We start from the raw sequence: 18,849 nt of genomic DNA, 5'->3' as shown, positions 1-18,849 counted from the left end.
AATGTTAGCAACACCTCCGCCTTTGCTGGATGCACGGGGGATATGGTCACTAGTGTAGCCAGGAGGTGAGGCCTCATTTAACACAGTAAATTCATCAGGCTTAAGCCATGTTTCAGTCAGGCCAATCACATCAAGATTATGATCAGTGATTAGTTCATTGACTATATTTGCCTTTGAAGTAAGGGATCTAACATTAAGTAGCCCTATTTTGAGATGTGAGGTATCATGATCTCTTTCAATAATGTCAGGAATGGAGGAGGTCTTTATCCTAGTGAGATTGCTAAGGCGAACACCGCCATGTTTAGTTTTGCCCAACCTAGGTCGAGGCACAGACACGGTCTCAATGGGGATAGCTGAGCTGACTACACTATGCTGGCTAACAGCCTGCTGCCTGGCCTGCACCCTATTTCATTGTGGAGCTAGAGGAGTTAGAGCCATGTCTATGTTGGTAGATAAGATGGAGTCAGTCACTCCTCAGCAGGTCAGGCTTGGTCCTGTTTGTGGGTGAGTCCCAGAAAGAGGGACAATTATCTACAAATTCTATCTTTTGGGAGGGGCAGAAAACAGTTTTCAACCAGCGATTGAGTTGTGAGACTCTGCTGTAGAGCTCATCACTCCCCCTAACTGGGAGGGGGCCAGAGACAATTACTCGATGCCGACACATCTTTCTAGCTGATTTACACGCTGCAGCTATGTTGCGCTTGGTGATATCTGACTGTTTCACCCTAACATCGTTGGTGCCGACGTGGATAACAATACTAGTCTCCCAGTCCCTGCCTCTAAAAAACATCCCCACAGCATGATGCTGCCACCACCATGCTTCACCGTAGGGATGGTACCAGGTTTCCTCCAGCCATGATACTTGGCATTCAGGCCAAAGTGTTCAATCTTGGTTTCATCAGACCAGAGAATCTTATTTCTCATTGTCTTTAGGTGCCTTTTGGCAAACTCCAAGAAGGCTGTCATGTGCCTTTTACTGAGGAGTGGGTTCCTTCTGGCCACTCTACCATAAAGGCCTGATTGGTGCAGTACTGCAGAGATGGTTGTCCTTCTGGAAGTTTCTCCCATCTCCACAGAGTAACTCTAGAGTTCTGTCAGAGTGACCATCGGGTTCTTGGTCACCTCCCAGACCAAGGTCTTTCTCCCCCGATTGCTCAGTTTGGCTGGGCAGTCAGCTCTAGGAAGAGTCTTGGTGGTTCCAAACTTCTTCCATTAAGAATGATGGAGGAGGCCACTGTGTTCTTGGGGACCTTCAATGCTGCAGAAATGTTTTGGTTCCCTTCCCCAGATCTGTGCCTCGATACAATCTTGTCTCGGAGCTCTACGAGCAATTCCTTCGACCTCATGGCTTGGTTTTTGCCCTGGCATGCACTGTGGAACCTAATATATAGGTGTGCGCATTTCCAAATCATGTCCAATCAATTTAATCTACTACAAGTGGACCCCAATCAAGTTGTTGAAACATCTCAATGATGATCAATGGAAACAGGATGCACTTGAGCTACATTTCTAGTCTCATAGCAAAGGGTCTGAATAGTTATATAAATAAGGTATGTTTATTATTATTAATACGTTAAAAAAAAACGTTTTTCACTCTGTCATTATGGGGTATTGTTTCTAAATTGATGACAATTCTACATTTTTTAAATACATTTTAGAATAAGACCGTAACAAAATGTGGAAAAAGTCAAGGGGTCTGAAAACTTTCCGAAAACACAATTTTACCAGTCAGACATAATAGCATTTTATGTTTCTGAAAAAGTCAACTGAGTGTATCTAGATGATTTGGCTAGATGAAGCTTGTAACTCTACAAATTCTTTGGATGCGTTTTGGGTATGTTTGGGGTCATGTCTTGCCCAATACTAACTGAATGGTGAATGATCTATTCTATGTGCGGTATTTCTATGTTTCCCGTTCTTAAATGTGGTCTTTTACGTTTCACTCACTCTAAAGGTTTGTGAGCATACACAAACTTGCAAAAAAACACTTGAAACAGTCTGTACACTGTGTGCAGACACACACACAAGCACACACTCAGGCATCCATTCACATGTACGTCATGTGCCCTATCTTAAGAAGACTTTCCTTGTCATGTTGTTTTGGCCCTTCCTCTTTGTCTTTGAACAGGAAAAGAGAGAGATGGTAGCAGGTGTTGGTGCTTGTCCAGGCTTGTCAATGCCTGCTTTGGGGGATAGATACCCAGTCTCTTGAGAAGCACTTGTCTCACATTGTATACAACCAGTAATGGTTCAAATGTATTAATGATGGCATCAGGTTTCATCAGGATTTTGTTTTCTTCTATGGGGAAGTTTTGAAGTCTCTATTTATTTCTGGCGTCTCGGATATTTCCTGGTGTGTGAAAGTTGAGAGCTTAATTTATTTAATGAACACCTGACTCAACAAAGCAGTGTGGTAAATTTAGATATTTCACAGCAGTATATAATTACATATGGTTAATTCGTTTTATGACAAATAATTGCTTGTGGATGAAGTGGAAAGGCAGGCAATGTCACAATCAATTTCAATCTGACAACCTGATTCATTCCTTTTGAATCACAAGTAATATGATATGTTGTAGTTTGAGGTTGTGTATGTATGTGTGTGTGCATGTCTATTTTAATCTATTGTTATTAAATAAATAAATGTTTTGTCGATGGAACAACTACTGCTTACTTTATGCTAATTTGAGATGATGATGAAGGTGAACTTGCGACATCGGATCAGAGTGAAATTACAAGACAATATCCTTATGAAAGTAGATCGTCAGCCACAGGGAACAAGCCCACAGACCTTGGGAGCGAGCTGCACCGGTGGCAGTGTGTTATCCTCAAAGTGGGGGCGAAGAAGGTTTTTAGCTTGTCCGGGAGCAAGATGTCGGTGTCCGCGACGTTGCTGGTTTTCTCTTTGTAATCCGTGATTGTCTGTAGACCCTGCTACATACGTCTGGTGTCTGAGCCGTTGAATTGCAACTCCACTTTGTCTCTGTACTGACGTTTTGCCTGTTTGATTACCTTACGGAGGGCATAACTGTACTGTTTGTATTCTACCATATTCCCAGGCACCTTGCCGTGGTTAAATGTGGTGGTTCGTGCTTTCAGTTTTGTGCGAATGCTGCCATCTATCAACGATTTTTGGTTTGGGTAGGTTTTAATAGTCACAGAGCGAACAACCTCCCCTATACACTTCCTGATTAACTCAGTCACCGTGTCCGTGTATGTTATTCTCAGTGGCAACCCGGAACATTTCCTAGTCCGCATGATCAAAACAAGCTTGAAGCATGGATTCCGATTGTTCAGACCAGCTTGAATAGACTTTAGCACGGGTACTTCCTTTTATAGGAAGGGAGGAGCAGGATGGAGTCGTGATATGATTTGCTGTAGGGAGGGAGGTGGATAGGAGTAATGGTAGAGAGTTTTTGAGAGCTACAAACAATGCGTTTATAGAACCAATTTCCTCAAATTTGCTTTGTTAAAATCCCCAGTTACAATAAATGCGGCCTCAGGATATGTGGTTTACTGTTTGCACAAAGCCCAGTGTAGTTCCTTGAGGTCCATCATGGTATATACACGGCTGTGACTATAACCAAACAGAATTCTCTCTTCTTTAAAAAAAAACATTTAAAACTATTTTTAAGCTTTATTTATAGATTTTCAGATATAACAACAAAAACAGTACAACCCCATCCATCCATCCACTCCCTTCCACCCTTCACTCCCTTTCTCCCTCAAAACAAACCCACCCACTAAGACAGCTATAAAAGTAAGTTAAATAGGAAAGAAACAGTAACAATCATTAATAGAAACAAAAGCAATGGAAAAAAAATCAATAAAAATTCTCATCAGCACAAATGGCCACTAGAACAGACATGACTGCTTACCAAAATATGCAAGTTCCACTAAGTAAAATACAGGTTCTCCACTTATTGTATTAATGGGGACCAGGTTTAGTCGAACTTCTGTCCTGACCTATGCACAGTGTACCTAACCTTCTCCAGAGATGACATCACCTCCTTAAACCACTTCATAAAGGAGGGCGGCTTTTCAGATTTCCAGTGAAAGAGGACAAGGTGGTGAGCTAGCAGTAGCTTGCGTGGTAGCTTTCTGGTCTAGGGGAAGTACCCCAAAAATGCCAGTGACCGGGTTGGGGCTAATAGTTGTATTACACTTACAGTATGTGAGAATGCCTCAAAAATGGGGTCCCAGAGGCCACTCAAATATTGGCATGACCAAAACATGTGTCCCACAGTTTCTGGACTCTGGTGGCATCTCAAACACTTGGTGTCAACATTTGGGTATATTTTTGGCAATCTGTCATTTGAGTAATGGGGATGGTGCAAAACCTTAAACTGAATAAGACCATGCCTTATGCTAAATACTTTGTTGCCATATATCATCGGGTAGCTCGCCACCTAAAAAGTGGGTATTGGGAACATTATGGTCAACCCTTAGAGTATCGAATGAGATGTATATGTTATCAACAAATTGGTCACAAAAAAATGCTAGAACTGGAATGGCATGTCAATCTGTGACGCGGGGAAGAGATGATTAGATGTAAATGGAGAGAAGCCACTTGCTTGTTTATGCCTAAAGTGATATCGGAATTGGGACCAGATTTTAAGGGAGTTCTTAGACATGGGTGTCGAGGTTTATGGGCATTGGGGAGCACAGGAGTGAGACTGGAGAAGTTGGAAGGTTTGACTGTAACTCCATGATGGGCCATCCGTGTTTTGAAATGTAGAAACCCCAAAAAACACATTTAGATAAATTTTCTGACCAGTAGTTGTGTAAAAAGCCTGCTGGCTTAGGTCTCTCTAGATATTAATTAATTAATGTGACCTGTTAATGAAATGGGAAGAGATGGCTACCTTGTGAAATCCTGCTTAGTGCGCTCCAGGAGTTTGACGTTATGTTTAAGCAGAGCCTTAAATGAGCGTGTGAGCTTTATCCCCAAATAAGTAAAGACCTGATGCGCCACTTAAATATGAAATTGATATAGCCAATTCCTTCTGCTAACTGGTTAATGGGGAGAAGCACACCTTTTGTTAACTTATAACCAGAGAATGTCCCAAAACCTTGTAGCATGTCCAAGAGTGATGACTGTCTGCATATAAGGACACCTTGTGAGTTATGTTGCCCCTTAATACTCTCCTCCACCCGCAGGGCGATAGCAAGAGGTTCAATAGCCATATTAAAGGGGATAAATAGCAACCCTGCCTGACCCCCCTGTGGCAAGGGAAGTAGATGGAGGTAACATTGTTGGTGCAAACAGAAGCCACTGGAGAAGAGTACAAAATCTTAATCCAGGAAAGGAATGAGGGACCAAACCAAATCTCTATAGTACTGTAAATAGATATACCCACTCCGGTCAAGGAGAATGCTTTATAAAATTCCATAGGGAAGCCATCAGGCCCAGAGTAGCTTCATCATCACTTATTGAGGCATCAATGTTGGTTTGTTCATCTGAATTGAGACTGGGGATGTCCAGTTTGTCTAGAAATGCATGCATACAAGATGTGTCAGGAAGAGCTTCTCCCTTTGCGTTTTTCCCATTTTCTTGCATTACAACCTGTAATTTAAATGGACTTAATTTGGATTTCATGTAATGGACATACACAAAATAGTCCAAATTGGTGAACTGAAATCAAAAAAATAAAAATACATGTACAACTGAAAAGTGGTGGGTGCATATGTATTCACCCCCTTTACCTTTAAGCCACTAAATAAGATCAGGTGCAACCAACTACCTTCAGAAGTCACATAATTAGTTAACTTTTTATGGCTGCAGGGGCAGTATTGAGTAGCTTGGATGAAAAGGTGCCCATTGTAAACGGCCAGCTCCTCAGTCTCAGTTGCTAATATATGCATATTATTATTAGTATTGGTAGGAAAACTCAAAAGTTTCCAAAACTGTCCGAATATTGTCTGTGAGTATAACAGAACTGATATTGCAGGCGAAACCCTGAGTAAAATCAAAACAGGAAGTGGCTCTATTTTGAAAACTCCATGTTCCATAGCCTCCCTTTGCTGGATTTAAAGGGATATGAACCAGATTCCTTTACCCATCGCTTCCTCAAGGTGTCAACAGTCTTCAGACACAGTTTCAGGCTTTTATTTTGAAAAATGAGCCAGAACGATAACATTGCGTCAAGTGGTCACATGAGTTTTTCTCGGGCAACAGAGTTTGGATAGCTATTGCTTTTCCCTCTCCTACTGTGAAAGACATTTGCGGTTGATATATTATCGATTATATATTTCAAAAACATTTGACATGTTTCTGTGGACATTATGGAAACTATTTGGAATTTTCGTCTGCGTTGTCGTGACCGATCTTTCCTGTGGATTTCTGAACATAACGCGACAAACAAACGGTATTTTGGATATAAAAATCATCTTTATGGAACAAAAGGAACATTTGCTGTGTAACTGGGAGTCTCGTGAGTGAAAACATCTTAAGATTATCAAAGGTAAACGATTCATTTGATTGCTTATCTGATTTGTGACCAAGCTTCCTGATGCTAAGTGTACTTAATGTTTTGTCGTGCGATCGATAAACTTACACAAACGCTTGGATTGCTTTCGCTGTAAAGTATCATTTCAAAATCTGACACGACAGGTGGATTAACAAAAGGTTAAACTGTGTTTTCCTATATTGCACTTGTAGTAATATTTATTGAATGTAGCGCTATGCTATTCAGCGGTTGTTAATGACACTTATCCAGATAGGGGGATTGCAGCCATAACAAGTTAAATAAAGTCCACCTGTGTGCAATATAAGTGTCACATGATCTCAGTATATATACACCTGTTCTGAAAGTCCCCAGAGTCTGCCACACCAGTAAGCAAGGGGGACCACCAAGCAAGCGGCTTCATGAAGACCAAGGAGCTCTCCAAACAGGTCAGGGACAAGGTTGTGGAGAAGTACAGATCAGGGTTTGGTTATAAAAAAAGAAAATCTGAAACCTTGAACATCCCACGGAGCACCATTAAATCCATTATTGAAAATGGAAAGAATATGGCACCACAACAAACCTGCCAAGAGAGGGCCGCCCACCAAAACCCACGGATCAGGCAAGGAGGGCATTAATCAAAGAGGCAACAAAGAGACCAAAGATAAACCTGAAGGAGCTGCAAAGCTCACAGCGGAGATTGGAATAGGTCTGGAGACTGGCTAGGCCACTCCAGGACCTTGAGATGCTTCTTACGGAGACACTCCTTAGTTGCCCTGGCTGTGTGTTTTGGGTCGTTGTCATGCTGGAAGACCCAGCCACGACCCATCTTCAATGCTCTTACTGAGGGAAGGAGGTTGTTGGCCAAGATCTCGCGATACATGGCCCCATCCATCCTCCCCTCAATATGGTGCAGTCGTCCTGTCCCCTTTGAAGAAAAGCATCCCCAAAGAATGATGTTTCCACCTCCATGCTTCACGGTTCCGATGGTGTTCTTGGGGTTGTACTCATCCTTCTTCTTTCTCCAAACACGGCGACTGGAGTTTAGACCAAAAAGCTATATTTTTGTCTCATCAGAACAGATGACCTTCTCCCATTCCTCCTCTGGATCATCCAGGTGGTCATTGGCAAACTTAGGACGGGCCTGGACATGCGCTGGCTTGAGCAGGGGGACCTTGCGTGCGCTGCAGGATTTTAATCCATGACGGCGTTGTGTGTTACTAATGGTCTTCTTTGAGACTGTGGTCCCAGCTCTCTTCAGGTCATTGACCAGGTCCTGCTGTGTAGTTCTGGGCTGATCCCTCACCTTCCTCATGATCATTGTTGCCCCACGAGGTGAGATCTTGCATGGAGCCCCAGACGGAGGGTGATTGACCGTTATCTTGAACTTCTTCCATTTTCTAATAATTGCACCAACAGTTGTTGCCTTCTCACCAAGCTGCTTGCCTATTGTCCTGTAGCCCATCCCAGCCTTGTGCAGGTCTACAATTTCATCCCTGATGTCCTTACACAGGTTTCTGGGCTTGTCCATTGTGGAAAGGTTGGAGTCTGTTTGATTGAGGGTGTGGACAGGTGTCTTTTATACAGGTAACGAGTTCAAACAGGTGCAGTTAATACAGGTAATGAGTGGAGAACAGGAGGGCTTCTTAAAGAAAAACTAACAGGTCTGTGAGAGCTGCAATTCTTACTGATTGGTAGGTGATCAAATACTTATGTCATGCAATAAAATGCAAATTACTTAAAAATAATACAATGTGATTTTCTGGATTTTTGTTTGAGATTCCGTCTCTCACAGTTGAAGTGCATCTATGATAAAAAATTACAGACAGATGCTTTGTAAGTAGGAAAACCTGCAAAAGCAGCAGTGTATAAAATACTTGTTCTCCCCACTGTATAAAAGGGAGGTATTGTTATATGTTCCCCCCTCTCCCCCTGACCAAACCCATCCGCTTGGGGGAAAAAAATATACAGTTGTAGTCAGAAGTTGACATACACCTTAGCCAAATACATTTAAATTCAGTTTTTCACAATTCCTGAATTTAATCCTTGTTAGGATCACCACTTTATTTTAAGAATGTGAAATGTCAGAATAATAGTCAGAATTATTTATTTCAGCTTTTATTTCTTTCATCACATTCCCAGTGGGTCAGAAGTTTACATAACCTCAGTATTTGGTCACATTGCCTTTCAATTGTATAACTTGGGTTAAACATTTCGGGTAGCCTTCCACAATCTTCCCACAATAAGTTGGGTGAATTTTGGCCTATTCCTCCTGACAGAGCTGGTGTCAGGTTTGTAGGCCTCCTTGCTCGTACACACTTTTTCAGTTCAGCCCACACATTTTCTACGGGATTGAGGTCAGGGCTTTGTGATGGCCACTCCAATACCTTGACTTTATTGTCCTTAGGCTATTTTGCCACAACTTTGGAAGTATGCTTCGGGTCATTGTCCATTTTGAAGATCCACTTGCGACCAAGCTTTAACTTTAACTGATGTCTTGAGATGTTGCTTCAATATATCCACTTAATTTTCCTCCCTCATGAAGCCATCTATATTGTGAAGTGCACCAGTCCCCCCTGCAGCAAAGCACCCCCACAACATGATGCTTCCACCCCCGTGCTTCACGGTTGGGATGGTGTTCTTCGGCTTGCAAGCCTCCCCCTTTTTGGCCAAAAAATTATATTTTTGTTTCATCAGACCAAATAAAATAAAATGTATTTATATAGCCCTTCGTACATCAGCTGATATCTCAAAGTACTGTACAGAAACGCAGCCTAAAACCCCAAACAGCAAGCAATGCAGGTGTAGAAGCACGGTGGCTAGAAAAAACTCCCTAGAAAGGCCAAAACCTAGGAAGAAACCTAGAGAGGAACCAGGCTATGTGGGGTGGCCAGTCCTCTTCTGGCTGTGCCGGGTGGAGATTATAACAGAACATTGCCAAGATGTTCAAATGTTAATAAATGACCAACATGGTCAAATAATAATAAGGCAGAACAGTTGAAACTGGAGCAGCAGCACGGCCATGTGGACTGGGGACAGCAAGGAGTCATCATGTCAGGTAGTCCTGAGGCATGGTCCTAGGGCTCAGGTCCTCCGAGAGAGAAAAAGGAAGAGAGAAAGAGAGAATTAGAGAGAGCACACTTAAATTCACACAGGACACCGAATAGGACAGGAGAGGTACTCCAGATATAACAAACTGACCCTAGCCCCCCCGACACAAACTACTGCAGCATAAATACTGGAGGCTGAGACAGGAGGGGTCAGGAGACACAGTTTTATTTTAGACGACTGTACAACCATTAAGATTAATTGTCAGATTCAACAGAATATCTTTTTGTTTCTTGGGACCTAGAACAAGCATCTCTGTTTTGTCTGAGTTTAAAAGTAGAAAGTTTGCAGCCATCCACTTCCTTATGTCTGAAACACATGCTTCTAGCGAGGGCAATTTTGGGGCTTCACCATGTTTCATTGAAATGTACAGCTGTGTGTCATCCGCATAGCAGTGAAAGTTAACATTATGTCTTCGAATGACATCCCCAAGAGGTAAAATATATAGTGAAAACAATAGTGGTCCTAAAACGGAACCTTGAGGAACACCAAAATGTACAGTTCATTTGTCAGAGGACAAACCATTCACAGAGACAAACTGATATCTTTCCGACAGATAAGATCTAAACCAAGCCAGAACTTGTCCATGTAGACCAATTTGGGTTTCCAATCTCTCCAAAAGAATGTGGTGATCGATGGTATCAAAAGCAGCACTAAGGTCTAGGAGCACGAGGACAGATGCAGAGCCTCGGTCTGATGCCATTAAAAGGAAATTTACCAGCTTCACAAGACCAGAGGACCTTTCTCCAAAAAGTATGATCTTTCTCCCCATGTGCAGTTGCAAACCGTAGCCTGGCTTTTTTATGGTGGTTTTTGAGCAGTGGCTTCTTCCTTGTTGAACGGCCTTTCAGGTTATGTCGCTATAGGACTTGTTTTACTGTGGATATAGATACATTGGTACCGGTTTCTTCCAGCACCTTCACAAGGTCCTTTGCTGATGTTCTGGGATTGATTTGCACTATTTACATCCTTCTCCTGAAGGTAGTATAATTTAACCACTATGGGTCTGGGCAGCTCCCCATTCTTCGGTGCGGACTGTATGCTTCTTTGTGCACAATCAAGGGTGGTGGCATGATCGAGGCTAAGAATTTCCTGTGGCAGTTTGGCTATGAACAGGGTTGACCGGATTCCGCCTACGGTCTCGAGTCCCTCTCTCACGTCAAAAATGTGACCGTTCCCCCGGGGTTGTCTGTTCTCGAGGTCCTCAACCTTGGTAGTGAGTTTGACGACATCTGATGACAGCCAGGTGACTTGCTCGTCCAGTGTCACCACTTTGTCAGAGTAATACTTGCCCCATCTTCCAGGCTAGTCAGACGGGTGTCATGTCTCGCCAAGTCTTCGTTAATGGAGTCAATCTTTATGTTGACCTCGGTGGCGAGAATAACTATTTGTGCAGATAGGTCGGTGGATAGTGACTCCACCTTAGCCAGCACAGTCTGTTTAGATTTAATGATAGCCGCCATTACCATGTCTAGGTCGGTGGGGATCAGAGTCCGTGTCAGTTGAGCCCAAGGCTTCAGCAGAGGCCTGCTCCTTCGTGGCTCGCGGCCGTTGTCGTCTCGACATTTTACGATTAAAAGGCCAAAAATGTCAGATTAGTAAATTGGGTTCGATTTCAAATGAAATGTTACAAAATGAACACGGTGGGGGAGGTGTTGGTCAAGTATTAATAGTAAATTGTTCGCCCTGGATCGGAGCACCGAGAAAACGCGTTTTCACATGTTGCTGCTCACCAGCGCCCTCAAACAGAATTATCTTGAGAGTTAAAACGGTTGGCATTGGATTGTGAGGCATTCTAGGTTGGGTGAACAAAAGGACTTGAGTTCCTGTAAGTTATCACAATCACACCATGAGTAATTAATCATGAAACATACACCACTGCCTTTCTTCTTCCCGGGGAGTTCTTCATCCCTAAATGAGAACCCAGCTGGCTGTGTGGATGGGGACAGTATATCCGGAGAGAGCCATGATTCCGTGAAGCAGAGTATGTTACAGTCCCTGATGTCTCTGGAAGGCGATCCTCGCCCTGAGCTCGTCTACTTTATTGTCCAGTGACCGAACATTAGTGAGTAATATACTCGGAAGCGGTGGATGGTGTGCATGCCTCCTGAGTCGGACTAGAAGTCCACTCCGAATACCTGTTCTCCGTATTCAATTCAGGACATTGGTATTTCTGGTTGAGTTACCGCCAATTTGTAACCAAATGTTATTTCTGTCTGTATGTAACAACGGCAAAATATTCTGGGCTAATAATATAAGAAATACGACAGAAAAACAAAATTCTTCAAGGTTGCTTAAGATCTAGAAGCAGAGTTGCCATGTATGTGGTAGGCCTATCTGGCTTACAGTGCATTCGGAAAGTATTCAGACCAATTCACTTTTTCCACATTTTGTTACACTACAGCCTTATTTAAAAATGCATTAAGTTATTTTGTTTCCTCAATCTACACACAATATCCCATAATGACAAAGCAAAAACTACTTTTCAGAAATGTTATCAAAAAATAAAAAGTAAAACAATCAAATATATTTTTTACATAAGTATTCAGACCCTTGCAAAAAGGGGGATGAAAGATCCCAGAAATGTTCCCAAGAGCTTATTTCTCTCAAATTTTCGGCACAAATTTGTTTACATTCCTGTTAGTGAGTGTTTCTCCCTTGTCAAGCTAATCCATCCACTTGGCAGTCGTGGCATATCAAGAAGCTGATTAAACAGCATGATCATTACACAGGTGCAACTTGTGTTAGAGACAGTAAAAGGCCACTCTAAAATGTGCAGTTGTCACAGAACGCAATGCCACAGATGTCTCATGTTTTGAGGGAGTGTGCAATTGGCATGCTGACTGCAGGAATATCCTCCAGAGCTCTTCCCAGAGAACTGCCTCCAATGTCGTTTTTGGCAGTACCTACAACCGGCCTCATAACCACAGACCACACCAGCCCAGGACCTCCACATCTGGCTTCTTCACCTGTGGGCTCGTCTGAGACCAGCCACCCGGACAGCTGATGAAACTGTGGGTTTTGCACTACCTAATATTTTCTGCATAGACCGTCTCAGTGAAGCTCATCTGCCTGCTCGTTCTCACCAGGGTCTTTACCTAACTGGAGTTTGGCATCGTAACTGACTTCAGTGGACAAATACTCACCTTCGATGGCCACTGGCACACTGGAGAAGTGTGCTCTTCATATCCCGGTTTCAACTGTACCGGGCAGATGGCAGACGTTGGTGGTGGGGGATTATGGTATGTTTTATTTGAACTTTTATTTAACTAGGCAAGTCAGTTAAGAACAAATTCTTATTTACAATGACGGCCTACCCTGGCCAAACCCGGACATTGCTGTGCCAATTGTGTGCCGCCTTATGGGACTCCCAATCACGTCTGGATGTGATACAGCCTGGAATCAAACCAGGGACTGTAGTGACACCTCTTGCACTGAGATGCAGTGCCTTAGACCACTGCAGGCATAAGCTACGGGCAACAAACACAATTGTATTTTATAAATGGCAAATAGAGTGCACAGAGATACTGTGACGGGATCCTGAGGCCCATTAACATGCCATTCATCCGCCGCCATTGCCTCATGTTTCAGCTTGATAATGCACGGCCCCATGTCTCAAGGATCTGTACACATTTCCTGGAAGCTGAAAATGCCCCAGTTCTTCCATGGCCTGCATAATCATCAGAAATGTCCCTCAATGAGCATGTTTGGGGTGCTCTGGATCGATGTGTACAACAGCGGCAATATCCAGCAACTTTGCGCAGCCATTGAAGAGTGGGACAACGCTCCACAGGTCACAATCAACAGCCTGATCAACTATGTTTATTTTAATTTAATTTTTTAATTTTACCTTTATTCAACCAGGCAAGTCAGTGAAGAACAAATTCTTATTTTCAATGACGGCATAGGAACAGTGGGTTAACTGGATGTTCAGGGGCAGAACGACAGATTTGTACCTTGTCAGCTCGGGGGTTTGAACTTGCAACCTTGCGGTTACTAGTACAACGCTCTAACCACTAGGCTACCCTAGTGAAGGGAATGTGTCGCACTGCATTAGCCAAATGGTGGCCACATCAGATACTGACTGGTTTTCTGAACCACGCCCTTACCTGGCTTTAAAGGTATATGTGCCTAATGAATGTATTTCATTTGACTGATTTGAACTGTAACTCTGTAAAATCTTTTTAAATGTTGCATTCATATTTTTCTTCAGTGTAGCATGGCATTCTATTTGTCTATTTGCACATTTCTAAGGATTTGGCTGTCTAACCAGACACTGACATGCACAGCTCTCTGGGTGAGGTTCTGACTTCAAGTCTCCAGTGGTTGTTGAAGTCCCTTCCATCTATGTAATAGAGGAGGGGTGGAGTGCATGACAATCCACCCTGGATATGACAGAGTTTGCCTCAACCCATGGGTCCAGCAGGCAGATGTGTAACTACAGGCAGATGTGAGATGCATGAGGATGGCACTATTCTCATACCACACTGTAGTATGACCAATTCAAAGCTTCCTCCAGGAGGAAGCTTTGCATCGGTGAGTAGCCTACAGAGTAATCTAATACTAGTGCAATTGTTGAATTTGAACAAAGTGTTTTGATAACTTTCAAGTGTAACAATTCCATGTAGAATAAACCATTCTTTACATTGTGCTAATAATAAAATAATAATACATGTATTTTATATCACCATTTTCATTACAAGTAGGACCTCAAAGTCCCTTTTAAAAACAAAATAAACATAAAATGATTTAACAAAACAAATGTAGGTATCTGGCAGTTCTTGGGCGAAGGTCTTCCACAGCTTTAGATGCTAGGTAGTATCATGAGAGGAGGGAGCATTGATGATAAAGCCACAGAGAGAAGTAGAGACATCTGACACACAGGCCCTGGATAACAATGTGCACACTTTAATCTTCTTTTGTCATTCACAGCCGTTACATATACTGTCCTTATCAGCATTTTGTTGAGTGGTGCTGGAACTACCTTGCCAAACATGTCAGTCATCATACCTGCCTGTACAACCTGGTCTCAGTGCATTTCGTATTAATATGTGGATGGCCAGCAACCATTCCATATGATGTTACGAATTACATGTTAGGAATTAGCAAACATACAATATTTTACAAATTTGCAAAACGTACACAGATTTAATGGATTTTCTAAATGTACAATATGTTACGAATTTGCAAATGATGATACGAATTCTAGCTAGGTGGCTAACATTAGCTAGCTCGCTAACGTTAGCGAGGGTTAGGGGTTAAGTTTAGGAATTAGGTTAAAGCATTAAGGTTAGGGGAAGGATTAGCTAAAAGGTTTAATAATACAAAGTAGCTCAAAAAAAGTAAGCAGTTGAAAAGTTGCAGAAGTTGTCCTTGATGAGATTTTAACTTGCAACCTTTGGGTTGCTATACATTTGTGTTAAACGACCACCAATCCACCCTGGCCAACCAACCTTTTTTCATTTTTTTAAAACTATTTCAAGCAGTAAAATGAGATAAAAACATAATAATACACCTTATGGAACAGCGGGGACTGTGAAGCAACACGAACATTGGCACAGACACATGCACACACACATGGATTTTGTGTTGTAGACATGTGGTAGTAGAGTAGGGGCCTGGGGGAACACACTTAATGTGTTGTGAATGTATTTTATTGTTTTGAAAATTGTATAACTGCTTTTATTTAGCTGGATCCCAGGAAGAATAGCTGCTGCCTTGGCAGGAACTAATGGAGATCCATAATAAACCCCAGGAAGAATAGCTGCTGCCTTGGCAGGAACTAATGGAGATCCATAATAAATAGAATCTGTGTTACCTAACCACACCAAACGTAACATATACTAAATGGAGTGTCTTGGTTTTACGTACAGAATAGAACATTAGGCTATATTCAGAATACAACACTATCAACAAGGCAGGACCTACAGGCTCTAGTTTTGTCACACGTGGACTAATAACGTAAAATGAGCAAGAAAAAGACCATTCTTGAACATGGGGTGAGACATTGTTAGTAATTTGTAAATAAAGCCAGTTTGTTTTTTAGAATGATTTATTTCTGTTTTTAGAGGAAGAGAAACCAAAAATCTACAGTCATCTCATGGGTCTCCCAGTCGAGGTCAGCACAGGTATTGAACCAGCATCTGTCGCAACACAGCTTGCACTGATATGCAGTGTCTAAGACCATTGCACCACTCAGGCGCTGTATAATGTGACCGGTCGGGAGTGGGCTACACTACTACAGTAAGAGCAAAATAACCCTATCAAAATAAAATAGTAAAAACCTCAGTGTAACATCAGTTTTAGTAAGTAATACTGAAGTTGTACACAATTATCAGTTTATATGTAGGTTTATGTCGCCCATTCATTGTCAGTTAGAGACACAGTAGGACCCAAAAGCATAATCAGTGCTCTAACTCCCCCTTGCGCTGGTCTGGAGCAATGAAGTGGTGACGTAGGGTACCGTACGCCTTTTGCCTATTCCCTGCCTGTACTTTAGCCTATTGAATTTCCTGTTATCAACCTATTGCCTGATCTCCCGGATGACGTTACTAGCCTTTTCTCTGGACCCCCTGTGTATGACCTTCTGCCTGCCCCTGGACCCAGCTACCTGCTTCCCCCTGTGGTCCTTTACCAACAAACACCTGCTGCACCCTGCACTTGAAACCAGCTCTCTGTCTCCCCTCGTGTTCATTAAACTCAGGAGAGTTTCCCGAACCATGTCTGCAGCATGGATGCCGCTGTGTTCTAGTAAAGGAGGTCCGACCTGATTCCCAATGTTAAAATATGGTTCTGGAGGGGGGTTTTAAAATTGAACTGGTCACTCCCCTTATAGTCTCGCTGTGACGTCTGTTCCTGTCAGCTGATTTGTGGTTTATGTACGTTCTCTTCGTGCACTTTAGACCACAGGTATTTTTTAAGTTGAGTCTTTATTGGTCAGTCTATTTTTTCATTACAGTTCATTTATCAATTTTGTCTATTTTAAAGCACTTTGATTTATTTTTTTGTCATAATTAGCATTTAGCAAATTTGAGGAATAGGTTCACTTGTAAATGTCCCAGCCTGGTAAATGGTTGAGTGTACCCCAGGTGACCTCAGTCACGCAATTGTCCTCAATTAACAGTGTGTAAAACAAGTACCATACCAAACTCAGCACCATAAACACTCCTGGCCACACTACAATACACATTATTTGGATTCACAATAGGCCTATTGTAACATCAAATTGATAAAACCCCACACGACACAGTGTAAATCACAAGGAAAACAAATGAAATACCCTATGGTAAAAGTTGTCAGTCAGTTCAGTCTGTCACTAAAACTCCAGTTGAGAAAAACAGCAGAGAACAACGGAGACTTGGCTTTGAATGGTAATCCTATGAATTGTTATTGGATCCGCATGCCAAGTCCGGAGTAACTTTTTGGGGCTGTATCATCATGTCCAAGGGTCCTCGGAGGGGACGACTCAGTTTGAGCTCTCCAGTGGACTCTTGCACAGCAAGAACTCAGAACTCGTGAAGGTGCTTGTCCCAGTGTTTGACCAGCTAACGGGTCTTCATGGAAATGTTGTAGCATGTTCTACATCTTCCAGGATGGTCTGGTACAGAGCCTGTACTTCTGGATCATCCTTTTGGGCCTTCCACATGGCCTCATCAGAGATGGGGAAGTCAGTTTTGGGTGAGCTCTGTCAATCTGGACACCACTGAAGTACATTAAATCTATTCCCAACATGACAGGAAAAGCAAGGGTCTTGGAAGGCAGAATAACAGAAGGAATCCTATAGGAGTGGTTAAACAGGCGGCACTCAACTTCACTCCATCCGTGTGGTCATTTAGCCTCATCATCAGCCAGATACAATGGACCTTCTGTCCAAGGCTTCATGTTGTCTTGTGGACCGTTCTCACCTCCTTCCATAGCTTCTCATTGATGACCCGGTGTCCATGATGGCTCTTCCTGTCCAACACCAACTGGTGTGGTACTCCCACATTAACTAGGCAAGGTAGTTAAGAACAAATTCTTATTTTACTACCCCAGCCAAACCTTCCCCTAACCTATGACTCCCGATCACAGCCGGTTGTGATACAGCCCAGGATCAAACCAGGGTCTGTAGTGATGCCTCTAGCATTTAGATGCAATGCCTAAGACTGCTGCGCCACTCGGGACCCCGTACGCACATATGCTGCAGCAATGGTGCCTTCTTCAGTGTTGGAAGTAAATGCTCAGATGCTCCAACAAATACCTTTATTGGTTAAAAATATTTTGATCGCACGCAGATCAAAATCAGAAGCCTGTATTGTCAACCAACAATGAGTGTGTACTTCATCATTACATGGATTTTTATAACCCATGAAAAGTGATGTGTGTTACAACTAATAAGCCTGTTGAGCCATGTTCAATGTTCTTCTCTATGTCTCCCTCAGGTGGTGGCCCAGGCAGTGTTGTTCATGTGTATGAACACGGCTGGGATCTTTATCAGCTACCTGTCGGACCGCGCCCAGCGCCAGGCCTTCCTGGAGACCAGGAGGTGCATCGAGGCCAGGCTCCGTCTGGAGACAGAGAACCAGAGACAGGTAAGACCATTGGTCTTGGTGTGCCGAAAAGATTATGTATGTAACAAGTGACTGAAAGAAAAGTCACTGTAAGACATACAACCATACAGTCTTAGAAGAAAAGGTGCTATCTAGAACCTTAAAAAGGTTCTTCGGCTGTCCCCATAGGAGAACCTTTTGAAGAAACCTTTTTGGTTCCAGGTAGAATCCTTTTGGGTTAACCTATCTCCAGGAGTGAGAAGTATACTTATTTTGTCCATCTGTTTTCGTCTAGTACTGTCTTTCTGCTAGCTAGGGAAATCTACTTTACGTGCTGCCTGCCTTCCAAGTAGCCTACTTGGTGGGTGAACTGCTGACTGCTCATAATTTGCAGATGATTGTTGACACATTAACCAGGATTAAGGGGCAGGGCAATTTACGACTGTAAAAAGGGGTGGATCAGCTAAATATTGCGGAAAGAATATTGGTTCCATCAATGTAATTGTCTGCATCATTTCCATTTCCTCATATTTTTGGGGTAAATATATATATATATATATATATATATATATATCCATACACATACCTATATAGACATACATACTTTTTTAAAGAATATACCTTTATTATTATTCCCTGCAAACCCTACCACCGATCCCCCAATTGGAGTAAACTAACAAACACTTCGGATTTTACCTTCAATTTATTCATCTTAATACACATTTTACAATCATAATTTTTCATGGTTTTTAGTCCTTCCTCTATTT

At 42.5% G+C, this 18,849-nt stretch overlaps 1 protein-coding gene across 2 annotated transcripts in view; it reads left to right on the top strand.

The window, feature by feature from the left end:
• Positions 1 to 18,849, top strand: part of adcy8 (adenylate cyclase 8 (brain)) — a 247,827-nt gene that overhangs the window by 73,333 nt on the left and 155,645 nt on the right. For both annotated transcript variants that reach the window (XM_020467285.2, XM_020467284.2), the window contains exon 2: positions 17,975 to 18,124. In XM_020467285.2, coding sequence (XP_020322874.1) covers positions 17,975 to 18,124 — 150 coding nt within the window. The remainder of the gene's footprint in view (positions 1 to 17,974; positions 18,125 to 18,849) is intronic.

The sequence above is a fragment of the Oncorhynchus kisutch genome, linkage group LG30, assembly GCF_002021735.2.
Source record: "Oncorhynchus kisutch isolate 150728-3 linkage group LG30, Okis_V2, whole genome shotgun sequence".
NCBI lineage: Eukaryota > Metazoa > Chordata > Actinopteri > Salmoniformes > Salmonidae > Oncorhynchus > Oncorhynchus kisutch.
The sequence above is the reverse complement of the archived record's forward strand: the minus strand, read 5'-3'. Positions and strand labels throughout refer to the sequence as shown.